Source organism: Pogona vitticeps, chromosome 5, assembly GCF_051106095.1.
Source record: "Pogona vitticeps strain Pit_001003342236 chromosome 5, PviZW2.1, whole genome shotgun sequence".
NCBI lineage: Eukaryota > Metazoa > Chordata > Lepidosauria > Squamata > Agamidae > Pogona > Pogona vitticeps.
Genome location: NC_135787.1, coordinates 2,384,229 through 2,411,697, shown reverse-complemented (window position 1 = coordinate 2,411,697; position 27,469 = coordinate 2,384,229). Strand labels below are relative to the sequence as shown.

Genomic DNA, 27,469 nt, shown 5'->3' with positions numbered 1-27,469 from the left:
TAGTTTAAGGTGATGGCGACATGAATTCAGTTAGACCCTCCATTCCACAATCTGCAGGCAGCTGAGTCTTGTTTCACATTTAAGGTGAATTTAAGGAAGGACTGAGTGTGGTAGAGTGGACAGAGTGACTGACTAGGATCCAAAGAGATCGGGGATCAAATCCCTCCTTGAAAACTCACTGGGAGATGGGGTCGCATTGGTAAAACCAGGCCTTCAATACCTCAACTACCTTGAAACCCCCATGAGAGTTATTATGGGTCAGATGCAACATAACAGCAGCACTTCATACACATATTGGTGGGGAGCAAAACCAGTTATAAGGAAGGATTTCCAAACTGGGCCCAAGCAGGTCAGGGCAAACAGCACGTGAGACCAATTGGGCAGTTGCCCCAAATTTAGTCTGCACTTAGTCTGTAAGAGCCAGTGTGTTGCCATGGGGAAGAGTTCCGGACTAGAATTCGAGTCCTTGTTTACCCACGAAAACACACTGAGGGTGACAATGTTAAAATTGTTTCTAAAACATCTCACATACATGGGAAACCCAATTAGGGTTGCAATAAGTTGGAGGCGACTTGACAACACAGAACACCGTTTAATTCATAGATCTGCATCCAGACTTTTTTCCAGCATGCTTACAAGGGAATCCCCAGAATTCTCCATAGGAAAGACCAACCTAGCTGTGCTTAGTTTGAGATGAAGCGGTAGCCATAAATGTAAAGTTATAATGAAAACACAAGCCACACCCTGAATGACAATACTATTGGTGCACACATGTGACATTAATACTGTACAATCCAGATAATCAAAACCTGGCCACTTCAGAAGCAAAAAAACCTATCTGGCATGCTTTCTCAGGAAGCTGTATTAATGTAGTTTGATCCAGCTTTTGCCTGAGGCATATCCTAGTGGCATTATATGTACATTTGGGGTGTAAATTCATATCTCGTTTCAAACCAGTTTAATAGTCATGGCTGCCTTGCCAAGAAAACTGTAGCATTCTTGGTTTCTTTGTGGAGTTTTTTCTTTAAACTGTTTAATCTTCTTTTTAGAGATCTGTTGCCTTTTCAAAGAGAGTGTCCAGAAAGTTCCTAGGTAAAGGGACTTTTAAACTTGTAGCATAAATACATCTAGATCTCAAAAGAATTGTTGGATTGTGAGCTCATATGTTGCCACAAACTTTTTTGGTGGTGTAAGTGTGGCATACTTTTCCCTCCAAGAATGTTAATTTCCTGACATGTGAAAAGTATATCTGTTTATGCAACTACTCTTTACCTAGCCCAGTGTACTATCTGTCGGGGATTTGATTTGCAGAACTTCCTGTCAAGTCAGACTTAAATTGTGCTGGTGACTCAACTCAGATTCAGTCCCTCCCCCCAAATGACCTGGACTCAATTCAAGACATGGAACCCACCCACCCCTCCTTTTTTTTCCTGGGGGGGGGGAGGGAGCCTCTCTGGAAAACAAGGCTGTCAAATACAGTAAACCCTGCACATAGCTGGAGTTTGGAATGGAAACTCTTTAGATTAGGGGTTGTTAAGTGGATGCCTTCCAGATGCTGCTGGATGGAAGTTCACATCTTCTCTTAACATTGACTAAGCTGGCTTGGGCTCATGGGATCTGCAGTCTAACTTCTGGAAGGCCACACATTGCTTTCTTGCGTGCTAAATGTTGAGCATAGCCTTATTTCTCCTATAGCAAGAGGTACTCTATGTTCTGAATAATTATTTTCATTATTGCTTTTAAATAAACTTATATGTGCCAAGGCTGAGCACTGACCCTAAAAAAAAGTCAATTGATTCAGAGGATTTTAATTTAGCAACGATCAAGACAAAAACCAAATCACTACAGTCCGGACTTGCCCAAACCCCATGTGGGTATGAAATCAATAACAAAATCCCCCCCACCTTTTTAGACCACTGGTTTAATACCAACATATATCCTATGAGTGCAGACGGAGAGAAATATCCATCAAATAGCCAGACAGCTATAAAAGTCAATAAAAATAAATGTTGGAAGGTACTATTACAAAACAGCTATTTTCACAAGTATGGCTAGTCCCCGTTTCTGAGAAAAGCAGGCGGGTGAAACTAAAACACAGCTTCACCAAGAACCTGAGTGCCAGACAGAGCTGGTTTTGGCCCCCAAAAAACAGCAGCCACTTTCAATCCATAAATCTCTTTCCAAAAGCTCACCCATATAATTTCCTCAAATTACCCACAGGTGATTATATACTGTATTCCACAAAATATATTCCCGCAAACAGGAAATTTACCCCCAAGTCACAAACAAGATTCACATACCCCAAGGGGCAAATGCACTCCTTATCTCTAGATTATTACATCTTTCTTTCACATACTTATACACATGCCATTCACAGACAGGCAGTCAGCTGCATCCTATTTATCATCTCACAAGCACAGGGATGTGTTATATCCTGCCTTTACCTCAGGGCTGTGTACAGGGCTCCTCCCTCCACTTGATTCTCACAACAACCCTGTGAGGTAGGTAAGCTAAAATTGACTGGCCTAGGATCACACCATGAATTTTATTGCAAAGTTAGAAGATTGACTCAAATCCCCCAAGTCCTGATCCAGCATTGTATCTCTTAGACACGTCTCTTGTGTTACCCCACCCAAATGATTGGAGAGGCACTCAAGCCAAGAAATAATTAAATAATTAAAAAACAGGCAAAGGGGGGTGCATTATTGGGTAGATAGGAAGTTTCTGCAGGGAGTTGCCATTTTCAAAATTTTCTGCTTGCTTAAAATGGGAAACTGTTTCTGAAAATCCAGCTATGTCAGCAGTTTTCCATCTGGGAGGTCTAGTGCTGGGCAGAGCAACATCTGTTGAACACCTGCATGATGGTTGCTCTTAAAGCCACAGAAGCCCTGAAAACAGTAGCCAAGGTGTGATAACAGTGTTGTCCAGACTCTCTGTGATAAGTCTTCTGGCCCTACATTGGCAATCCATGCTTATGTATTTTAAAGAGGCCTCGACAGCCATCTGGTGGTGTTCTGGACTAGGATTCATAAATATTCTGTTCCCAGGACCTAGAGACCTCCCCTGTCTGTGGTGCAACACCAGTAATGCTTTTCTTTCTCAACAGGATTTTGCAACCAGAAGCGTGTGCATGCCTTTCCCACTTGCACAGCATTCTGGTTTTCTTGGAGGTGTGCAGTATTTTGCAAACTGGAAGAAGAGGACTGGAATGGTACTCGTGTAATGGCACCTACTGGCAGTAATTTGCACAATGAAGTTTCTCGCTCAGCAAGTAGCATAAATAAACTTATGACCTTTTGGGGGGGGGGCAAGCAGCCCCGTGCTTTTAAAGAGCTGGGAGGCAGAAATTCAACAAGTCCAACTTTCACAAATCATGGCTTAGGAAAAGGTTAATCAGGTAAATGTTTCTCTTCCCTCCCCTATTTGTCTGTGCTTCCTTTCTACTCTTTCTGTAAGCCAGACCTGGGCAAAGTGCGGCCCTGGGGCCACATACGGCCTGCGAGCCACTCCTGTCTGGCCTGCGGACAGTTTTGAACATCAAAATCATTTATAGATTTTTGTCTAAAGTTGATCAGTTGCTTATCTTTAGCATACTGCAAAAAACCTCTTTAATATTTGTGAAGATTAACAAGTTTAAAATAAAAACAAACATAACATCACTGTTTCATTTTATTTTTAAGTAAAGTTGGTTCGGCCCCCAAACACAGTTCAGATTTTTCATGTGGCCCCCCTATAGAAATTAATCGCCCACCCCTGCTGTAAGCTGTCCTCAGAGGAAACCTGTTTCATTCTTTACAGAGTGCTTAGCAGAACTGAAAATGTTCAATGAATTTATGAAAGAAAGATGGATATTAACAGCCATTTTAACAGCCTTCTGCCTGGATTGCAGTTACTGAAGGGACAAAAGCCCTGCATAGGGGAGACCGGAAAAGCTTCCAGAAACCATAATTGCTAAGGTTGCCAACTTTCCAGCTGGCTCATTTTTACACAGCTTTGTTCTGCAGACCTAAGCAGGTGACAACATTAATCTCCGTGCCATTGCACATTTAATGAGTGGTCAAGTTGCCTCCTGTTTATGGGGTCTGTGTGAAAAATGAGTGATTTCCAAAAGACCCTCAACAGTTTTGCTCAGTTCTTGCAAACTCTAACTTGTGGCTTCCTTTAGGGAGTCAGCCCATCTTGTATTTGGTCTTCCTCTTTTCCTGCTGCCTTCCCCCTTTCCCAGCATTATGGGCTTTTCCAGACAACCCTGCCTTCAGTGCCCAAAGTAGGACTGGTTCAGTTTCAACATTTTTTTGACTCCAGAGATAATTCGGGCTCGATTTGATCTAGGACCCCCTTGTTGGGTCTCTCTGGCTGTTGCGGATGTCCGCAGTGTCCTCTCCTCCAGCACCACCTTTGAAACAAATCAGTTTTATTCCTGTCAGGTATCTTTACTGTCCAGCCTTCATGCCCGTACATGATTATTTATTTACTGAGCTTATACTGATGACTAAAAACCCAATAGTGTGGATTATTTTGGTCCTAATTTCCAGGGACAAATCCTTACACTTGATGATCTTTTCCAGTTTCTTCATGGCTGCCCTTCCAAGTCTTGGTCTTCTTCTGATTTCTTGGCTGGCAGCCCCCATTTGGATTGAAGCTGGACAAAAATCTTTCACTATTTCAATTTCTTGATGGCCAGGGCCATGATTTTTGTTTTCTTAATGTTTAACTGCCATCCTGTTTTGGCACTTTTCTTCAGCCATCGTTTGCCGTCCTCACCGCTTTCTGCCCCTCGGATGGTGTCGTCGTCTGCCAGTCCTCAATGACTGATGTTTCTTCCACCCATTTTCACTCCTCCTGACTCTGAAGCCAGTCTGCCTTTCTGTAACCCTGTGTTCTGCATACAGATGGAACAGCGAAAAGGGGAACCCTTTGCAGAAGAGATGCCTTGGTGGTTTTGACCAGATAAAGCATCCGCCAGACGCTCCTGTGGATGTGCTGATTTCTGCAGTTCGTCAGGAGGGTAGTTAATTTTTTAAAATTATTTTGTGCCTGTCTGTGGACAGCCTTTCCTGCTGAGACCTTCACGGAGGCCCACCTACCACAACGCCACTTTGGGCCTGGGGGCAAACCATGTTGCCCCCCTCCCCAAAGGGCTGTGGGGCCCCTTACAGCCTGGAGAAGGAACCCGCGCCTCTCCCTGGGCCTCGGTTGCTAAGGGCCGGGCGAGATGCTTCTATTGCCTAGCAACCGTCCCCGCGCGGCCTGGATTGCCCGGGAGGGCCAGAGCGATCGCTCCCGTCGTGCTTGGGGAGAGGCGGCCGTTGCCATGGCTACGGACGCAAACAAAATGGCGGCGCCCAGTCTGGCCGGCCGGGAGGGTGGCGGAGGGGTTGTGCAAGCTCGGGGCGAGTAGGAAACGGGGCACAGCCAAGCCAAGGGGGAGGTCGGCGGTCGACCCTAGCCCCCTTCCCCTCAACCGGCCTCATGGCCCACGGGGAGCTGGACGAGGAGACCCTCAACGACCTCTACAGCTGGGTGGACGCCATCCCGCTCTCCCGCCCCAAGAGGAACATCGCCCGCGACTTCAGTGATGGAGGTGGGCGGATGGGAAGGGGGGGGAGGAGGAGGAAAAAGTGGAGGGGGTGCACTGCCTGGAAAAGAGGCTTTATTGGACTACAGTTCCCAGAATCCCCCAGCCAGCTGGCTGGGGGATTCTGGGAACTGTAGTCCAAAAAAGGAGCCCTACCCAATTTTTTTTGGGGGGAGGGCTGAGGTAAGAAGTGAAACTGTAAATTTAAATGGGTTTTTAAAAACTTTTTTTTAAAAAAATGATTTAACCAAAAGGTTATTATAACTCTTGGAGCAATTTTGTTTTTAAATCATTTAAGTCAGGCTTGTAGGAACAGCAGTTGGCCTTTGGGGAGGGCTAGGGGAAACTTTGAGTGTGGGCCCAGGGTTGCATTTTCCATGCATGTGTATGTGCATGTGCACACACGCTTAAGCAGACACATGGAAGGCAGCCATCAAAGGCACTTTCTAAGTATCACCATTTGCCTCCAGAAGGGAAGCTGAATCCCCCTGACAAAGAGGCAGAACTCCTCTTTTTCACACCTTTAGCTATTGTTCATCATTATCACCACCACCATCTTAGAACTGGAACAAACCAGCTCTGGATCATTGAGTCCAGCCCCTGACAAGGTGGCACAGCAGGGAAATGAACTCTGAATGTCTGGTCTCACAGCCAGAGACTTAAGCCCCTCAGCTATCCAGCAGTTTTAATCTTAGAATGGTAGAACTGGAAGGGACCCTGTGGATCATCAAGTCCAGCCCCTGTCAAGAAGGCCCAGGGCGGAATCGAACTCACAACCTCAGCAGCCAGAGACCTCAACCACTGAGCAATCCAGCCAGCTAAATTACTGAACCCTAATTTGGATGTTTCACACCATCATAATCACCTTAGAACTGCAGAGTTGGAAGGGACCCTATCCTGGAGTCCAGGCCATCCAGGAGGCAGAGTGGAGCAATGGAACGTCCAACCTCTGACTCCACAGCCAGAGACCTCAACTGCTGAGCTATCCCTCTTTCTTGAAGGAAAGAGATCTTGGGAAAGTTTTTAAAAAATCCACAGAAATTCCCAGAAACAGGCTCTGTGGGTGGATTCTGGGAGTTGTAGTCCAAAAATTAACTTTTTTCAATTGGTCTACTTTCTTGGTTACTTTCTCCTCTGGGCTGGATTTTAGGATAGAAAGGTCATCATTGCTGAAACCTTCCATTGTTTCCATGCAAAATACAGCCCATGTTAAAAGTGCCAATAATAAATCAAGAGGGGAGTAATTTTCCTACAATGGGCATGCAGTAATGGATGAAAATTATGTAGGTGCATTAGTCCTTTCTGTGTGTGTTCGAGCGTGCACATACTGCCACCTGGTGTATATGTGTGAGCAACCGCTCGTGTGACTTACCAAACAGGTCCTCATCTCTGCATTGGAAATGATACAACAGCAGCAGCAACAACAACAATAATAAAAGGAGTGGGGAATGTTTTGTCTGCTCTAGGCAGATCCTCCCACCTACTCCATGGTTTCCAGGATAGCCATAAGAGTGTCATTCACCCAGCAGCGCTGGTAATCGGGGCCAACAGATATGTCCGTAAGGGTTATGGGAGTACATGGGATTGTGTTGTGAAAGCCAAAAATAGCAAACAAAAACAAAAAACAGTATTGGGCTATACCTAGGGTCAAATCCTCATTTTGTCATGAAGACTCCTGAGTGGCCTTGGGCTACTGACTTTTTCTTATCCCAGCCTGTTATAAAGGACTGTTATAAAGATTAAAAAAAGGAAAGAGGAACACCACATAGGCCACACTGAGGCCCTTAGATGAAAAGATGGATATAAATATAGAAAATAGTTTAAAAACCTAAAGAACAAATTGGTGACCTTAAATTATTAAGATCTTCCTGCTGATCTCCAACCACAAAGAGACGTTATTGCCTGCTCGTCTGCTTTGAATAGCTGTTATGTTTCAGGTACATCGAGGGCACCTCAGCGTAGGAGTTGTGGCCTAGATAGCAGGAATCATTTTGTGCACCCTTGTTTACCTGGTTGAACCTAAATACACTCCTTGTGTATGCTACACATAGAGTACTAAGGTTCTTGTTATTCGAAGTAATGCTGAGAAAAAGTGATGTGCGCCTGAGAACTGAATGCAGTTTTTTTCCTCTGGAAAGAGTTTTTTCTACCCCAGCCGAATAGGCTCACTTCAGAAAAATATTTGCAAGCCAGAGGAAGCCACTGGGCTCATCATCCAAAATCAAGAAGAGGGTTTGAGCTCTGGCATGACCACTGTCCGAAAGGGATCGGTGTAGTTTAGAATAGCCATTTTCCCACTGCGGAGGTCTTTCCCAGAGCAGATCATATCAGCCACTGACCTGGCATAAGGTTGATTCCTATACTCCAAGAAAGAGCTCCTATTTAGTGCATTCGCAATAGAGGCAGTGACTATGCAAGACAATTTTATTCAGACTGGCCTTCCTGGTTGAGCAGTAGGGAGAAGCCACTTAAGGCAACAGTGCCTTATGCCTAGTAAAGAAATTGATGGATCGAGCACTGTTTCATTCTCTTCCTTCTGTCTTTGCCTTTTTCAGTACCTCTGCCCTCTAGCCAGTTCAGCATGTACCCACTGAATCCCCAAGACTCTTCTTCAATCCTGTCTTCCTTCTTTTTAAAACCCTCTTATCTTCCTGCTGTTTATATTCCTGGCAATTTCTGCCTCTGCTCTGTCTCAATCTATAACACAGAAAATATGAATCACAGGACTGAATGACAAAGATCTAATCTTTTTCTACGGGTGGGACTTAATACATCACCCAAGTGATATGGACTTGGTTGTTTATAAAGCCATGCCAAAAAAAAAAAAAAGAAAGAAAGAAAAGAAAACACTAAAGCAACTAAATGCAGACAGCAAAAGGGAGGCAAACAAATGGCAGACAAATCATGTAAAATTACTCAATGTTTTACGAAAAGAGTAAACAAAGTGTGGGCCCTGGTATTTTTTTCAGAGATGTGGAAAATGGAATTTTTGAATTAAAACAGAAGCTTTTATTTTATGACTTAGAGGACTGCATCTGTTATATATGGTGGTGGCCCAGCAGGAGACATCCAGGGATTAGGCTCTGCCCCCACGGTTCAGCTTTCTGTTCTGCTCACAGACCACAGAGGCCATATCTGGTGGTGGCAACTGTGACTTGCAGGGCAGGAAGCCGAAACGGCTTGGGCAAAAATCTTCTCTGTGGGAACTGCACAACAACACAGCACCGCCCCAGAGAAAGGGAGGCGCTTGTGAAGCTGCTGTCCAACACATTGAACCATTACAGTAAAAAAAAAAAAAAAAAAAAAGACTATGCATATACATGAATCCTTATTTCTCTACAAGATATTAATGGGCTACAAATAACAATGAAAATAATGAAAGTCACCATAAAGGAGTACAATAATGTTTTGGGTAGCAACATGCAATAACAGAAATTAAACAGAGGACTTACTTATGTTAATATAAATAAAGCAGTTCTGTGTTGGCCCTTTAATATGAGGCACATTTCTGTTGTTAAAAATGGGTGTTTCTGTTTTTGTTTTAACTGAAAAGCCTCCCTTGTTCTACTTTTTAATTTGGGAATGGGGTGGCCCCAAGGATTCTGCTCCCCACTTAAACTATGGCAAATATGGTAGGAGGAGCAAGGTGAGTGGGCGGGGGGGGGGGGATTCGTGAATGCCGGTCACTGCACCCACTCCCATCTTTTGTTTTTTGTCCAGTTCTGGTGGCTGAAGTGGTGAAGTTTTACTTTCCAAAAATGGTGGAAATGCACAATTATGCACCAGCTAATTCTACTCAGCAGAAGCTCTCCAACTGGGGGCACCTCAACAGGTCAGTATCCTTGGCTGGGATTTGGAATTCAGCGTTGGTAAATTAACAGACAAAACATCTAGTAGGACGGTTTTTCTAGCTAGGATTTTAATTGCCAGGGTTGGGAGAGTAACAAATAATTACTGGATCTCGCAACTGCTAGGTGAATGTAGATAGTGAAAAACATATTCCTTTGGGGACCTCTGTGTGGATTTCATCCTTTTCTGCTCCAGAATTGAGCAAATTTATCCCGTACATGTTAAAATATCCCCCAAACTTTATATAAGCTCTCTATAGATAACCATTCATGGCCAGGAATCAAAGTCCTGGAAGTCAGCATGCTAAGCTCCCGGGCCCTGTCCCCCAAAGGGCACCAATCCAAAGGCCTCAGTGTGCAGGGAGGGCTCTGTGGCGGTACCAGCTTGCCTGGGCAGAGCACTTTTCTTACAGGCCTTAATCTTTTTCTAGGAGAGTGCTGAGCAAACTGAACTTCTCTATCCCAGAAGACATTGTCCGGAAGATTGCCCAGTGCACTCCTGGGGTGGTGGAGCTGGTCTTGATTCCTTTGCGGCAGAAAATTGAGGAGAAGCAAAAGCAGGCTAAGATGTCCTCCAACTCCTATCAGGTCAGCAGAAAAGAGCAGAGCTTTTAAAAAGGAACTTGTCTGGCTACCTTTAGACCAGCGGGTTGGAGTGTTCGTGGTCATTCTACCACCTGGGAAAAGCCACTGATTGTGCTGATCATTATCAGCATGTTACCAGTGTGTTGTGGTGAATTCCAGGAGTTGTGTCTGAAAAGCTTTGGATTGGCCCCTTCAGGCTGTTGAAGCAAATCTAAAAATCTTGGTTTCTTTCTTTCTTTCTTTCTTTCTTTCTTTCTTTCTTTCTTTCTTTCTTTCTTTCTTTCTTTCTTTCTTTCTTTCTTTCTTTCTTTCTTTCTTTCTTTCTTTCTTTCTTCTTCTTCTTCTTCTTCTTCTTCTTCTTCTTCTTCTTCTTCTTCTTCTTCTTCTTCTTCTTCTTCTTCTTCTTCTTCTTCTTCGGTTTATAGACCTCTGTGTCTCCAGGGTTTGGGATGGGTGGTATTTCTTTGTTCCGCAGCACAAGCAGGCCTTGCAAAAGGTTCCTACCGTCCCTCTTTCCCAAAGTGAACTGAGGCTAAGAGGCAGCACCCTTCTGCTGAGCATCAAAAGCCCTTTGCTAAAGGCTCAATCCAGACAGCACCTCCACCATCGCTGTCTTCCATTATAATTTATATGCTGCTTTCCATGCTGCATGCTCAAAACAGCTTACAACACCAAAGAACACCAGAAATGCAGATCAATATGAGATTGCAACAATACATTGTAAGAACTCAAACATTTCATTAATACTAAAGCTATGGGTTTCCGCCACAAAACAGACAATACCAACCCCTATTCAGTTAATAGTGTTCATCATGCTTGATACGTATGCTGTGCCTGCCTGTCATATTTATCATCATTAAAATTCTGGAATCAGTATCCAAAGAAGGAAACTCTAACAATTGTTCCTTGTTTCTGTCTTAAAATGATTTGGTTCTTTGTTTGGAAAGTCCAGTTGAAATGGACTAGACGCTGATCCACCCGATTGAACTAAGAGCTGTCTGCACAGAGTCATCCCTGTCAGTTAGCAGTTTGGTTTGCAGAACTGATCCAGGCTATTTATTGAGTGTTGAAGTATCCCCAGTAAATTTACTTCATCCATCTGCTGATGCCCCGAAGTGGCCAGGAGCCACATTTGGCAAGGAGGAATCGACTGCATTTTGGATGTGTGAATTGCAGAGAACAAGGTTGAGACCTAGGTGGCTGTGTTCAGCAAGGGGTCATCATCCTTCCTTCTACAAGGGGGCAGGGGACCCAACTACCCAGCTTCTATCACCCCTGCAAGCCAAGAGTGCCAGTGGTCAACGTGCCTCGGTGCTTTTTTCTTCCAGCTGCAAAAGCGACAAAGACTCTTGTGATAAAGACTCGCAAATTTTATTGTAGTACAAGCTTTGGGAGGCAATGTTTGCTACTTTATCAGATTTGCGAAATGCTACTTCAGTTGCAAGCTGTATACGCAAAGATTATAAAGGTGAAGTTTATAGAAATTAGGATCAGAATTAGCTGCAATGCAAAAATGTACAAGAAGCTTCCCTTTAGAAGTGGTTTCAGTCTGCAAATGTTAGCCCAGGTGATCATGACCAACAATGCCTTCCATGTTGAAAGATGTCTTCTTAGGAAGAAGGCTCATCTAGAACCTTTTCCCTCAAAGTTTCGTCTTCTTTGTTCAGGGAGGTACTTTTCTATAGCATATATTTTCAGATGTGAGCCCCTTCCTGTAGACTGGAGAATACAGGGGTGCCTTGACTTACGAACGTCCTGACATACGACCATTTCGGGTTACGACCAGCTCCGGCTGCAAAATTTTGTTTTGACTTGTGGCTGGAGCTTCGAGTTTCAACAACAACAAAAAAGGCGGGGGGGGGGAAGGCGGGAAATTCAAATTGCTAAGCGTTGGTGGTGAAGAGGCTGCTTCCGTGTAGCTCTTTCGCCCCAGTGATTAGAGAGTGTGCGATCGGAGGAGGCTTCGGACTGCCTGGTAAGGTAAGGTGCTGCTTTCTGCTTTTAAAAAACTGTTCTGGGTGGGTTTTGCAGCGTGGTTTTGGGCTGGGTGGTGGGATTATGTTTCTATGCTATGATAGGTCTTGCAGGGTTTGTTTTTTGGGTTTTCCCCCCATTTCCAATGGGTCTTGCAGACGGATTAATCGCATTTCCAATGGGTCTGGCAGTGTTTTTTGGGAGGAGGGTTTGATGATTTTTTTCTTGGGCCGGAATGGATTACAGTAATTGCATTTCAAGGCATTCCTATGGGAAATGGTGCTCTGACCTGCAACCATTTCGAGTTATGACCGGAGTTCCGGAACCAATTAAGTTCATAAGTTGAGGCACCACTATAATCCAGAACTAATTGAAGAGGAATGATCAAGAAGAGTTAGAACAACCTCATGGGCTTGAGGTCAAGCCAGCATTAGATCCACAACAGTAAAAGCTGCTCCAGGATTTAGGTGGAGTGGGGTGTGTACCCGTGCCCTTTTTAAGGAAAAGGCACCCACACGGGCCCACAAGTTGCTGGAACTTTTTTTCATGCTTCCCTCCCTCTGTCTTCCTTCTGCTTCTTTTCAGGGCCGTCCACCAACCCCTGTAGGCTCCTGCAGCCTCTGCTCCTTTCCGACTCCGTTGCCCCAGGTTCCATTTCTCTTTCGCCTCTCTTCTTTTGCCTGCCTGGAAGTCTGCTTGGCTCCTTCTGCTCAGCCTGAATGAAAGCCATGCACCCAGAGCGGGGTTAGAATTGCCAGACCTTACTTAGCCTTCAACTACCCCACCACTTAAAAGGATCGTCTGTTGTTCTAAATGGTAGCAGCAACACACCAGTATAATGCCAAAAGCCCGCTGGGTTGCTACTGATTGAGGCTACCTTTGGTCATTGACGGGAGCATGTGACTTCTTCACATTGCATACGAGTCACATGCATCTGAAAATTGCCTCTAATGAGTGGCAATTCCCCCCCCCCCCAGTGATGATATCCTTGCCATTGTGCACGCAGAGCTGCACAACAGGATTTCAGCTACCATGTTGATTTCAGGATACTGTGGCTTGTAGAATCTGAAAGGGCCAGCTTCCATAGAGGGAAGATATGTGACCACTAGCAGGGTTCTAGTCGCCCTGTTTTCTATCACAACAACCTTCTATTTTTGTCAAAGAATGGTGGTGAACAAGATGGAAGATGCAGTGAAAAATGACCCCCCCCATAAATACATTTTTTAAAAAGTCACATATGTGAATAATGAAGACATCTATTTAAATTCAAATTTTTCATAATTTGCATGAATAGATTTCATTCAAATAAATATTTTTCCCCAAGCAAGTCCTCATTATGGGCCTGTTACCTTGTGTGACCCCTCCCTTCTCTGTGTTTAGAACAAGACTGTTGCAGAGGGCAAAAAGTGGGGCTCAAAAGCAAGGGTTGTCCTTATTACTGTAAGGAGAGGGTCTTTGACCTTTCAGCCATGCAGGAGCAAAGGTGACTTCTCCCATTCTGTACTGCAGTGCTAAGGAAATGTTACCCCATCTTCCAAGCTCTTAAAGGGTCAGGGATTCTTCCAGGACTGTGCAAAGGAGGGCTCGCTCAATGCCTGCAGCCCCTTTATCTACAGCGATGGAGGTGGGCAATTTTATTTATTTCTTTATTTGATTTTTACCCCGCCCCTCTAGACCATGTCTACTTGCGTCTGCATCCCTCAAGGTCATCTGAGCTGAGCCTTCACTCTGGCAGTCTTTCTTTGGGGACTTAAGCAGCTGGAGACCCCATACGTAGGGCTTCTGTCCACAATGATTTTTAAAGATGATCCTGCTTTTCCCTCCATGCCAAGTTTTGTAATGCCCAGCCTGATGAAGAATTCTGGAGACCTCTCCACCACTTGGTCCCTGATACTGTGCTGACTGAATAAAGGAATTTCCCAACTCTGCCCTTTGGCTTTACTCCTGGACCGTGTGGCTCAGGTTCAGTTTCATCCATCCTGGCTAAAGTCAGGTCACCTCCAGGTAGAGCCTGGGAGCTGTCCTGAGTGCTGAAGTTTTCCATGTCTGTTGCTGGCGATAGCTGGGGAAATGGGGACAAGATAACCCAGGGACGCAGGAGATGTGATCGAACTGCGAAAGTCTCTCTCTCTCCCCCCCCCAATTACGAACAGCAAAGAATCCTGCTAACACCTTTAGCAAGTGTTATCTGTTATAAGCCTTCACAGACTGCAGCCCAATGTGTCAGATGCACATTTGTATTCTCAAAGGCTTTCATGGCGGGGATCCGATGGTTGTTGTGGGTTTTTCGGGCTCTTTGGCCGTGTTCTGAAGGTTGTTCTTCCTGATGTTTGGCCAGTCTCTGTGGCTGGCATCTTCAGAGGATAGCACTCTGTGCTCATGAATGAATGAATGAAAGGAGTGCTGTCCTCTGAAGATGCCGGCCACAGAGACTGGCGAAATGTTAGGAAGAACAACCTTCAGAACACGGCCAAACAGCCCGGAAAACCTATGGCAACCATCAGATGCACATTTCTTCAGAAGAATTTTAGATTTTGATTCCCAGAATCCCCCAGCAAGCCTGGCTGGTGGCCAAACTGGCTGGGGAATTCTGGGATCTCAGCAATCTGACTCCACAGTACTTTTTGCCTGCCTTTGAGTCAAGCAGAGATTTACTGGCCATTGATCAGGAAAGCTTTCAATGCAGGAGGTCTTGGGATGGCTGTATGTTTGTGTTTGTGTGTGCACGTGTGTATGCATTGTAAGTATGGAGTGTGTTCCAGCTCTCTCATTGTCAGCCTGAACACAGATGGGAGGCATCTCTTCAGAATTCAGGTCCCCGGAGTTAGCTGCTTTTGAAAGACCCCTGCTTTTGAAAACCTGATCTGGCAGTCCTAAGTTGGCTTTCCTTTGGTCTCTTCAGCTGCACTTTGCTATGGAGAGGTACTTTCTGGCTTTCCCTCCTCCACTGTCAACCCTTTCCAGTTTGTCCCCACCCTCCAAGAGAGACTTTTGAGATCCCCAGGTTCCATGCAGAAAGCATGGGAATTCTGAGGGACCGTAGATGTGCTTACATGCTGGGGTTTTTTTCTTTTTTCTTTTTCTTTTTTCTTTTTTTTTGCTAGAGCAAATAAAAATGAAGTTTGTTTCCAAGTCTCCTGAAGAGGCTGATGGTACAATCCCAAGTAATGGCTTCAAGTTGTAACAGGGGAAATTTTGCCCAAATGCTGGAAAGAACGTCTTGGCAGTAAGAGGTGTTTGACAGTGAAAAGGATTGCCTTGGAGGGTGGTGGGTTCTCCCTCCTTCATTGAGCCTTTCTAAATGGATGGCAGAGGGCCACCTGCAAGTGATGCTTTGGCTGTGCATTTCCTTCTTCATTGGGTGGTTGGACTCTATGATGCTTGGGGTCCCTTCCAGCTCGGCAAGTATGCTAGTCTATGGTGGCCCCCTGTCTATGGGGGGACTTGCTTCTCAATGGCTTGCCAGGCTACCAAGCCAGTTTCCCTTGTTGTTCTCCCCTCGTCCCTGCCTCAGCAGAACGCCTGCCCTGCCAAAAGGCTGCCACCGTTCCAGTGTCTCCTACCCACCTGAGTGCCTGCTCCGAAGCAAATCAGCAACCAAGCAGGGCACGGGTGGCTTTTCTGAGGCCAGCGATGACAGTCTAGTGGCATTAAGCACAAGGGGGAGCACTTTCCATGGAAGAAGTGAGTAGTCAAGAGTAACAAAGCAGTTCCGTCTGACATATAAACACACTTTCTTATGTAACCCTCAACACAGGAGCTGGGAATGCGCTCAACCCTGGAAGAGAGCAACTACTTGGATACAGGTAGGCCCAGCAAGCAGAATGTTTTGGGAGTTCCCCTGCAGTGGGATGGGTCCTGGGTTCATGGTCTGGATGTCTCGATGCCCAGTGCTGAACAGAGCAACGGCCCTCTCAGAAAATCATGAACAGGAGAGGAATGCTAGGCTCCGATCTTGGTTCTAGGCTTTTCTGCTTTTCAGAAGGAATACTGCCTCTGACTGTGAATGGCGGTGGGAGCAATTTAGCCGCCATAAAGTGAATGACTATTAACTGTATAACTATCCACCTTCAGAACACGGCCAAAGAGCCCAAAAAACCCACAACAACTATCCACCTTCTCTTCCATTATGTTTTTTATTTATGTTGTGCGTTTGTGAGAATGGCTGATGGTTGGATTCCAAAAGATCTCCTGTATGGAGAATGAGTGCAGGGAAATCACCCCAGAGGGAGACCACAGCTGTGATACAAGGAGATCTGCAAACGGGATCTGAAGCCCTTAGGAATGGACCTCAACAGATGGGAAACCTTGACCTCTGAGCGTTCAGTCTGGAGGCAGGCGTTGCATCATGGCCTCTCCCAATTTGAAGAGACCCTTGTCCAGCAGGCCGAGGCAAAGAGGCAGTCCCGAAACCAGCCAAATCAGGGAGCTGGACAGGGGACAGATTGTATTTGTCTTCAGCGTGGAAGGGATGGTCCCTCTCGAATTGGCCTTCTCAGCAACACTAGATGCTGTTCCAAGTCCTCGATACAGAGCACGTTACTATCGTCTCTCGAGACTGAAGGATGCCTAATCTAATGTGCGTTTGTAGTCTGTCGTTCAGCCAAAAAGCCTCCTGGAGGAGTTTGCAAAGCAGATAACAGCATAAACTTCATCAGTTTCTCTAACCCGTTTTTAAAGCCATTTCATCTTGTGACCTAGGTCACCTTATGGGGCAGTGGTTTCTACAGCGGGCAGAGGGCGAATCCTCTTTCTTCCTCCAAACCACAAGTTATCAAGTCAAGTGAGATCAGGGTTCCTCCTGGTTCTCCCAACCATCTCACTGCTCAGTTTCTCTCCACACTGTTCAGAATTTTGCACTGTGTTTTCGCATTGAGACGCCCCATCCTCTTTTCTAAGCTAAAACGTTCCCAATGTTTGCCATAATGAAGGTGCTTTTCTTCAGAACATTGATGCTCTCTTTGAGATGGGGCAGCCCAAACTGCTCAGCCTACCGCCTCCTCCCATGTTTTAATTGTTGAAAGATTCTGTAGCCAGAACCCAAGCCTGTTCCGGCCACCGGAGGGGAAGGTGGAGCCCTGTGATGTCTTGTGGCGGCTGTCGCTACGATACCCTAATGCCTGATGGCAGGTTTCCATGTTATCTTTCCACAAGGAAACGAGCAGCCAATACCGTGCTTTCTGTTCTCTGTTGCAACCTTTTTCTGGGCTGTGGTTGTTTTTCATTGATGCTGCAGCTCTGCTGTTTAGCCCTGCCACCCTTTGAGAGCATTTGCTCTCCACTTGTGCATTTGACCCAAACGGACAGACAATGAGTGGTCTCCATTCATCATAGGCATCCTTCAGTCTTGAGAGACTGTGGTAACATGCTCTGAATCGAGGAGTGTCCTCTCCAGAGCATGAAGCCCGGGTAAGGTAATAAGGAGGATAGGCTGTTACCCAAGCAGCAGATCCCCCCTCTCCACGTTGCTGAAATGGTCCAATGGAAAGGCAAGAGCCAATACAACTGGTTCCAGTAACATCGCAGGAGTTGTCAGAACGAAACGAACTGCCTTCGGGACTCCAGCTCCGGATTTTGCCTCTAGGTTAACTCCTGAATCCTTTTCCATCAGTGGATATAGCCACAAGGCAGTGGAGGTTTGAAATTGGAGGTCTCCATTATGTAGAGAAAAATGTGGTTTTCTACTTTCTCTGGGTAAAGACTTCCATTCTTGGTGGAATGTGTGTGATCCTGGAATAGGTTTGCTGGGGGAAACTCTAAATAGCATTGCCACCATCTTCCTCCTCCCCCCACCCGAGATTTATGAGTAACAGCTTGGTGTATATAGAACTTTTCTCTTTAAGAGACAAACTTAAAGAACAACTCCCCTTCCTGTCTAAATGGAAGTGGCTTCCTGAGAGATTCAACTAGAAGTTAGTCTACTTTGTGCAGTGAATTTGTGGTTTTTTGTTGCTCTGTTTGGTTTTGCAGAGTTAAGTTTTATAAAGTCTCATCCATTATGTTGACTAAAGGCAGATGTCCTTTCCATTAAATTGTTGAGTAAAGACAGACTTTCTCTTCCCAGCAATAATGCCACGGTATTCCTGCATCTCATAATCAGGGATATTCCTGAGAGGGGGACACAGAGAGAAACTTCCAGTTTAAAGCAAAAATGGATGGCTGAAGCAAGAAGCAAAGAAAAGATTTTACACACAGAGATCACCCTCCCTCTTCTGTTTGCAAAACATGGGAGCGTTGAGGCAGCCCTTTTGTATCTTAACACCCAACAAAACTAAAGACAAGTTGTGAACTTTACTTATTTCACTATTTTTGTGTGTGTGTGGATTGAGCTCTAGCTGAATCTCATTGCTTTTGGGGTGGTTTCTAAATTCTTCCATAACGTTTTGCTTTAAACTAAGTTCTCAATCTCTCTCTCTCTCTCTCTCTGTGACCCTTGTCCAGGAAGTAGAAAGCATTTGCACCCAATGCTCTCTGTCTATCTCATAGCTCACCTGCAAAGCTGTGGAAGCTTTTCACTCCAGGCCAGTCTCCAGTCCCAGAGATGAAGGCGGAGCTTTTTGGGTTTTTGACACTAACTAAAGCTTCTTACAGGTTATAGCTCAAGACTCCCCAGAGAGGGGTGACATCCGGAAGAAATAGCCACTGTGCGAATTGTCCAGTTAAAAATTGCATCATGATGGCATTGCCATCTCAAACATGAGTGCAGAATGGGAGGCCATAGAGGATGCAAACCATGTTTCCACAACAGAAGAGCCTCTGGAATAGTCTTGAATTGCCCCCACCCCACCTGCTCATTGCTGGAGGAAGATTTGAATTGGTGGGGGAAATAAATCGTAGCCAATGGAGAATTCGGGATAAAGGAGGCCCTGAATCTCTGATCAATTCTCACTTTTTATGAGTTGTGAAAGGTAGGATTGGAGGTTCAGCTTATATCTCCTTCATGTTGCTCCTCTGTTTTCTTCTTGTTGTTGTTGTTTTGTAGTCCATACTTCCAAGTCCAAACCCAACAGCACTGGGACGAATAACCAGGAACCCCTTGGATCCGAAAGGTAAGGTTTTGAATTAGCAGCAGGATGGGTTACTCTGTGTAAAGCCCACAGGTGCTCATTAGTCTAATAGATGTTTGAGTGCCAGGCAGTGTCTCCCTGGACAGGAACATGCTGCGGCTGAGATGGCAGGCCAGGGGGTCATGGATTGGGAACCAGCCCTCCAGGGATAGTGGTGGTGGGGCCAGGAGAGGAACTGGGGTCGCCGACATGTATGTCCTCGGAGGAAGGTGACCTGTTGTGGCTGTAGTCATGGTCTGGGGTGCGGGAGGGTGAATTCCATGTCTCCGTGCAAGCCATAATTAATACATGAAATTCTGTACCAAAAGCAGTTATGATATCCAGCATTGTGAAAAATATCTGTGGAAAAGGTTTAGACCCGTGCTCCCCCAGCTTCGTGCTGTCCAGATGAGGTGGGCTGCAACTCCCAGAACCTCCCAGTCAGCTCAGATTTTGGAAGGCTGGTCCAGACCAATGCATAGAAGAGGAGATGTCTGTCAGGGGCTTCTAGTAAGCGAAGTAGAGGGTCTGTGTTTGGAATCGGTCTGCTTCTGCATAGTGGGTGCTGGGGAGGAAGAACAGGCATTCAGACCATGTTGGTGGGTTGAGGTGGAGAGGCATCCGTTTGGGACCAGTTTGCGATCTCCAGAATGTTGCTCCTTCTGCAGGGGGGTGAAGGGACAGCCAGGCTACATGATGCCTCTCCAGACGGATGCCAATCTGCGCCTCCACTTGGCTGAACGGGAGCAAGCTCTACTGGTATCCCAAGAGACGATTCAGGTGAGGCCTGCACGCCTTCTGTCTGAGACTCAGCTGTGTTCCTCCCTCCCCCCCCCCGCTTACCTTTGGATTCTGCCCTGTTTGGTCACCCTGCAGCCTTTGTGTCAGACACATCTTATTTCCTCCCGGGATAGCCGTTTGGGGGAAGGTGCTTATATAGGGTGGCCTTTTTTGGGACGGGAAACTACTGGTGCCTTTTGGAAATGAACAGGTTGAGCAGAACACAAATGTTTACCGGTAAATAAGAATCTAAAATCAGGATCTCTAGGGGATTTCTACCCATGTAAGTGTGAGTAGTCTTCCAAAGACTGCCTGGTCTTTTGCTCAAAGCAAGGGATGGGAGAACTTGTGGCCCTCCAGACCCTGTTGAACTACACCCCCAATCATCATCATCATCATCATCATCATCATCATCATCATCATCATCATCATCATCATCATCATCATCATCATCATCATCATCATCATCATCATCACGCTGCCAGGGCTGATAAGAGTTCTCATTCAGCAGCATCTGGAGGGCCACCTCTTCCTCTCTGGGTCAAAGGCTTCTTCTGTCAGCCAGAATCCTCTCAGAAGCCTCCAGCAGAATACAGAGCATTCTGGCCCCCTCTTCCATTGGGATTAGAAAGTTGTATATTTTAGCCCCCACGTGGGCAAAGTCAGGTGATTCCCGGGGTTCAGCATTCCCAACACTCATCCAAGACTATGAGTTAGTCTTGGCCTTCTTGTCCACCACTGTGCCAGACTCTACAGAAACGTGGGGAGAAAGCCATGCTACATGACCAAGAAGCATTTTTAGAAGATAGGATCAGGAATCCTACTAGGAATTCATGATGTAAATGTAACTGCCTTGTAAATCACAGGGCAAACAGTTGCTTAAGTAATAACTTGCTGCTCTTATTCCTGGCCACACGTCTGCCCTTTGATTTGCTGTGCAACCAAGAATGGAACCAGCAACTCTTTAATTAGTGGCAAACTGCCCTTAGGATTTATGCAATTGCAGTTAATCTCCAGTCGGATTCTGCTCCATAAACAGTCTGTTCCCTGCTCATGTGGCCTCCGTCTCTGGCTCTTGACCTGACTCTGAGACAAAATTAGTCAAAGCAGTATCAGAAGCTGCTTGCCACACACCAGTAATGGATTCCCTGCCACGATGGACTCTTACGTTCCTCACTTCTTTCCCAGTGCCCTTTCCCCTCTCCACCTGGAGCAGCTCAAACTGGCTGGTGCCCCTTAGCAAATCATTGCTCAGTGTGCCTTTCTTTACCTTAGATCCTCCAGATGAAAATTCGCAGGCTGGAGCACCTCCTGCACCTGAAGAACGTGCGGATTGATGACCTCTCTCGGCGCCTTCAGCAGGCAGAGCAGAAGAAAAAATGAATGGGTCTAACTCAGGTCTCTCCCAGTTTTGAATCCCTAGCCCAGACGACGATGCCAAAATGGCCAGGCCTTTTCCTCCACCAAGCAGCTCTCTCTTCCCCTGCAGGCAGATGCCTCCAAGGTCTGGGGTGGGGCCCCCGAGCTGTTGAAACCAAGACTGACAAGGGATCCTCATTTTAAAGAATAAGCCATATCTCTCCAAGTTTAGCTAAAGCCCCAGTTCTGACACAGGGAGAAAAAAAATTCAACCTGGTTGAATTCTACACCTGAGGCTGATATCCAGGAGAGACCTGAAGCCGGCCCCAGGAGGAGGAGGAGCCCTGGTGCTCCAGGCCCCCTGGACAGAATCAGGCAGATGCCCCGTCACGTAACATCTGTGCATGCTTTCCCCAGAGCAGACCCCCCCCCAGGAGAAATTGCTCCATTGGGAGTCGCTTTTCTTTTCCTGGGTGGTCCTTGGTGGTCCGTGGGCCTAGGGAGTGTGAGGGGAAAAAAATGCTCCTTGTAGTGTTCTTCCAACTTGGGCAAGGCATAGCATCTGTTTAAGGCTCAGCCGTTGGCAGGTGCCATCTCTGCTGGGTTGGAAGGCTGGAAAGCGAGTCTGTCCTCTTGGACCATGGCCAATCCTGTCTTCCAAGGAACGAGGCTGGTTTCTGTGTTGGACACCTGTGATGGGCCCGGTAGGGGTACTTCTGGGAAGGGCCTCCCTAGATGTGTGTCTCTTTGGAGCAACGGGGCAACCTGGTTCCAGTCTCCTCTTTCTGTAGCTTGGAGAAGGGGTCTGAGTGTGCCTGCACCCAGTGACTGCAGACATGGAGCTCCCTTTGACTTAGGGGCTGCGTTGGATCTTGTATTATGGTGGGGGTGGGGGTGGGAGAGGCACACTTCCACAAACAGGAGAGCGGCCCGTTACCCGTATGCTCGTGGGAGTTTCATGAGCTGTACGGAGGTGTTGGGAGGTTGAGCAGCATTTATCCTAGGTGTTTCTGCATCTGGACAGATCCAGCCCACAGCAGCGTCCATTAGTGGTGACAGCTCTTTGGAGGCCAACGGGCCAAAGTGGACTTTGGCCTGTTGGCCAATGTACGCCAAGCTAGCACAGCTGCTGTTGCCTTGTATGGCTCAGTTGCAGTGGCCCTCCAAGGCCTGGGTTTGAAATAACAGTCCTGCTTTTTTGCTTGAGAAGAACATTCAAACAATTCCTTATCTTAACAAAGAGAAGTCTTCGTTGCTGTACCTTGTTAACTTTGGAGGAATTATTCCTAGTCCTTCTGACTCGTGCTCTTGGAGCATTACAGGCCCTGCTTGGATCCTGTGATCCCGACTCTGCTGTCTCTGAATACTGTACATCAGCGACCATCTCACTGGGGTGGAGGAGAATTCGGCACTTTCCATGTAACCGTCATCCCTCAACCTCTGGCTTTTCTGCTGTGGATGGTGCCGGTGGATGGTGCTTTCCTCAGGGTACAGCTCGCAAGCTTCTGCGGGGAAATCTGTGACACTGGGGCAGAACACATTTAAGAGTGCTCCGTGGATGCCCCCCCAAACCCCCGTTCTGTTGTCTCGCTGAGGGTGCTCATTGGAAGCCAATATGTAATTCCTTTGTTCCTCCTCCATCCTTTAAAATCAGGACCAGGTTTAGAGAAAAAGATTTTATCTTGAGTTTGGAGAAAATCAGCTGGGATTTATCATCAAGTTTTTTTTTCTAATTTTTTGGTGTGGGGGGAGGGTATGAGATTTCAGCATATGCAGGGATATAAAAAGTAGTGGAAGAATAGATTTCTGTGTCCATTAATTTTCATTGCAAAGAGAGGCAAACTTTGCTGAAGTTTTGAATTGTCACTTGTAGTAGAATTAGCCGAGCTGTAATGATCTCTGGTGGCTTGCTAGATGCAGCTAGAGAGGCTTCCAGGGTATACCTCTGTGTAATATTTCTATAGAGTCTTTTATACTCTGCCTTAGAGATTACAGTTCCTGTCCTGCAGACCCGTGTAGACATTTTTTATTGCAAGCCCCACTTTTGTGCCTTTACAGACAATATAGGGAGTTCATACAAAGTTTGGCGTGAGCTTTGTTGTGGAAGATTCTGAAGTTGCCAGGTGGATAGTTAATGTGACTGACTCCTATGTGGCTTAACTCTCTGTCTGTTTGATGTGGATCTCAGGATTTTCTGTGAGCCCTTTCCAAGTGGCCTTGCAGCTGCATTGTGGGAGTGTAAGCCCGACTCAAACCCGACTTCCCTGGCTCTTTAGAAGGTGGCTGGGAGGGGACCCTTTCCCTAGTCCTTGAGCAGAGGCATCTAGGGCCATTTAAAAATGAGGTGAAGTTGACATGTACTCATGGTGCTTTTGGGGTGCTCTAAATGCTCTGAGCTCTGACGTATAGCCTACCACCCCAGGGGCTGCCGATGGTGGCTCTCCAAGGCTGCTACTGCATTCCTGTAAGCAAACATAACATACAGGACTGGTGACAAAAGAGATGTGGCCAATCACGGGCCATCCCATGAGAGAGAGAGAGAGAGAGAGAGCAGCTGCTCCCATATCTGCTCAAAACCATCATTAATCCTGACCGAGAGCCATCTTTCTGTGGTGTTTCAGGATGTGTCACCTAGGACCTGGCCACGTGTTAGAGCAAGCTTGAGACACAGGGGGAAATGAGCCCACGTTTCCCCTCTTGCTGGCTTCAAAAATGATTGCATGGATGAGTGGATCCCTTCCGTTGGAGCCGTCGTGCCAACGGGTTGCTCTTAATCAATCTCTTTTCAGTTCTGGCGATGCTAATGGTGCATTTGGGTAATGCTGGGTCTTGGTGTAAGCAGAGCCGAGCACAGGTTCCCGTGGGATCTTGTGGCTTCATTGTTGTCGGGCTATTTAGTGCTTAGTTCAGCATTTGAGATTTTGTTCCTCTTTCCTCTCTTTTCTCTGTCTCACCCTTGCGGTGAGAACCCCAAAATATTGTTTTGCTTTTTTTTTTTGGGTAAAATAAATAGCAAGACCTTTGCTGGTCATCATGTCTACTCAAATCATCCTTTCCAAACTAACTGGAGTGTTTTGGGAGTTGTGCTCCAGATGTAAGTTTTCCCGGCCTTACAGTATGTTTGCTTTTCCCACTCTAAATTGTAGTGTACATTTACCGATTGTGCAACAAGGCAATGTCTTTTCTAGCACTCTGAGTAACGCTGATGAGGTTCTCTCTCTCTTTTTGGTATGGAACCGCACATCATAAAAATGAAAGATATTAAGAAAGAGTTTGTGTGTGCTTGTTTTTTTAAAAAAAGAAATACCCACTCCCATCAGTTTCTCTCCCTCCTCTTTGCCTCCAGAGTCTCTGCCTCTAGGAAACCAGCTGGAAGACGTTTCAGGCAGACCGAAGTTGCTCTGAGGAGACCAACATTGTGTCCCCCCAGCAGCTAACGTCACACTGCAGATGAGAGAACCAAGTCAGGCTTGGCACTTGTGAAGAAGGGGCAACTTTCTGCCTATCAAACTTGTTATAAAATAGAAGCAGCTCCATGCAGCACCTCTCCTCAGGCCACGGACATTGGAGGATTGGGCCCACGATCCCCTACTTCTGCAAAAAAAAAAAATCTTAATTCTTCTAGTGTCACTGGGGCCAGGGCACAAAAATTACATTAATTTATTTATTTTATTTATTTATTTATTTTATTTATATCCCACCTATCTAGTCGCAAAGGACTACTCTAGGCGGCTTACAACAGGGAAGAATACAATAAAAATAGAACAACAGATTACAAAACAGATAAAAGTAAAAACAATAAAAGATAAGAAAATCAGAAGTAATCTGGTGAGAAGGCCTGCCGAAACATCCAGGTCTTTAGTAGATTCTTAAAAGTGCCCAGCGAGGGAGCTCCGCGAATACCAGGAGGTAAATTATTCCACAGGCGAGGAGCGACCGCCGAGAAGGCCCTATTTCTTGTTTTCTCTTTCCGGGCCTCCCTCGGCGTTAGGCTCCTCAGCCTCACCTCCTGGCTCGCCCGTGTGACCCGGGTAGAACTTGGTGGGAGAAGGCGTTCCGCCAGATATCGAGGCCCTAAACCGTTTAGGGCTTTATACGTAAGCATTAGCACTTTGAAGTCAATGCGGAACTTGATGGGCAGCCAATGCAATGCGGCCAGAGTGGGCGAAATATGTTGGAATTTTTTCACTCCACTGAGTAATCTGGCCGCCGCATTCTGCACCACCTGTAATTTCCGCAGCAACCTCAAAGGAAGCCCCACGTAGAGCGCATTACAGTGGTCTAATCTCGAGATTACGAGCGCGTGTACTAAGGTGGTGAGCGCCCCCACCTCCAGGTAGGGCCGCAGCTGGGCTATCCGCCTGAGATGAAAAAAGGCGGTGCGGACCACCGACGCCACCTGTGACTCCATGGAGAGCACCGGGTCCAGATGGATCCCCAAGCTGCGTACCCCATCCTTTGCGGGGAGGGTCACCCCCCCAAAAGAGAGGGAGTTTCCCAAATCCCGGACTGTGGGGGGGCCCACCCTCAGTACTTCCGTCTTGTCCGGGTTCAGCCTAAGTCCGTTCTCCTGCATCCATTCCAGTATAGTCTCCAGGCAGCGCTGGAGGCACAGGACGGCTTCTCCTGAAGTTGGCAAAAAGGAGATGTAGAGCTGCGTGTCGTCCGCATACTGGTGACACGAAGCCCCACACCTCCTGATGACCCCACCCAGCGGCCTCATATAGATGTTAAATAGCATTGGGGAGATAATCGACCCCTGTGGAACCCCACAATTGAGGCTCCACGGGGCCGAGACTCTCTCCCCAAGCTGAACTCTCTGGGGACGGTCCTCCAAGAAGGAGCGGAGCCAGGACAATGCCAGGCCACCTATTCCCAGCTCGGAGAGCCTCCCCAGGAGGATACCGTGGTCAATGGTATCAAAGGCCGCTGAGATGTCGAGGAGGACCAGCAGGGACACTTTGCCCCTGTCGGCCTCCCTCAGTAGGTCATCGTACAGGGCGACCAAAGCCGTTTCTGTGCCATAGCGGGGCCTGAAGCCCGACTGGAATGGGTCCAGGGCATCTGTTTCTTCCAGGAGCGCCTGAAGCTGGTCGGCCACCACCCTCTCGACTACCTTGCTAAGGAAGGAAACATTGGCGACGGGCCTGTAATTGCCAATTTCGTCCGCCGCCAAACTAGGTTTCTTCCTGATGGGCCTAATGAGTGTGTCCTTCAGGGCAGATGGAAATCTGCCCTCAAGGAGAGACCCATTTATAATAGCTGTGGCCCATTCCGTTGTTAACGGCCTGGCTGCCTTGATTAGCCAGGCCGGGCAAAGGTCCAAAGAGGAGGTGGTGGCACGACAGCGGTCAAGCGCCCTGGAGACAGTGTCAGGCGTAACAGGCTGAAAGGCGTCCAAGATCACCGGGCAAGACGGAGCGCTGGACATCTCAGCTCGACTCACTGTACTCAAAAAAGGAGAGAGGTCCCGGCGGATGGCCTCCACTTTTGATTTAAAAAATGCTGCAAATTGGTCCGGCGAGAAACTAGGGGGAGGCCCATCGCCCGGACCAACTCCGGAGAGGTCGCGTACTATACGGAATAACTCCGCCTGCTGGTTGGACGCCTCGCTTATCCGGTTAGCGAGGTATGATCTAGTAGCAGCCTTTACCTTAGCTAGATAAAGGTTAGTAGCGACCCTGACAGCTATCTTATTAAAATCCGTCGGGGCCCTTCTCCATCTGCGCTCTAGCCGTCTCCTGACCCGCTTCCTCGCCCGGAGGTCCCGGTTAAACCAGGGAGCCGGGCGATCTCTGCGGCGGAGAGGGCGTTTAGGTGCGATCATGTCAGCAGCCCTAGTCGCAGCGGCAAACCAGCCATCTACCAGAGCCTCGACAGGAGCGCCAGCCAGGTCAACCGTAACACCTCTCATGGCATCCTGGAATCCAACAGGATCCAGTAGCCTTCGAGGGCGGACCATAACAATAGATCCCTGCTCCCTGCGGGGGGGGGGGAGAGCCATTTTAATGGTACACTTTATTAGGTGGTGATCCGACCATGACAAGGGTACCGACTCAAGGTCAGTCACCATCGGACCACTCTCACTCCCATTGGTAGAAAAAACCAGGTCTAGTGTATGACCCCCCACGTGAGTGGGGCCGTTGACATGTTGGGACATGTTCAAGAAGGCCATGGTCTCCAAGAACTCAAGAGCTGGACCAGAGGTCTCCGCCCCCGCATGCACGTTGAAATCCCCCAGCACCAAAAGGTTCGGGGAACCCAACAGTGCCGCGGAGACGAAGTCCACCAGCTCCGGT

General features: G+C 47.0%; 1 protein-coding gene across 1 annotated transcript; it reads left to right on the top strand.

The window, feature by feature from the left end:
- The first annotated feature begins 5,300 nt into the window (after positions 1 to 5,300).
- Positions 5,301 to 24,439, top strand: SPEF1 (sperm flagellar 1). Its single transcript, XM_020795213.3, has 7 exons — positions 5,301 to 5,584; positions 9,299 to 9,410; positions 9,858 to 10,014; positions 15,743 to 15,791; positions 18,968 to 19,034; positions 19,700 to 19,811; positions 21,087 to 24,439. The coding sequence occupies exons 1-7, from the start codon at positions 5,473 to 5,475 to the stop codon at positions 21,192 to 21,194; spliced, it is 717 nt and encodes a 238-aa protein (XP_020650872.2). The 5' UTR covers positions 5,301 to 5,472; the 3' UTR covers positions 21,195 to 24,439.
- The last annotated feature ends 3,030 nt before the right edge of the window (positions 24,440 to 27,469 follow it).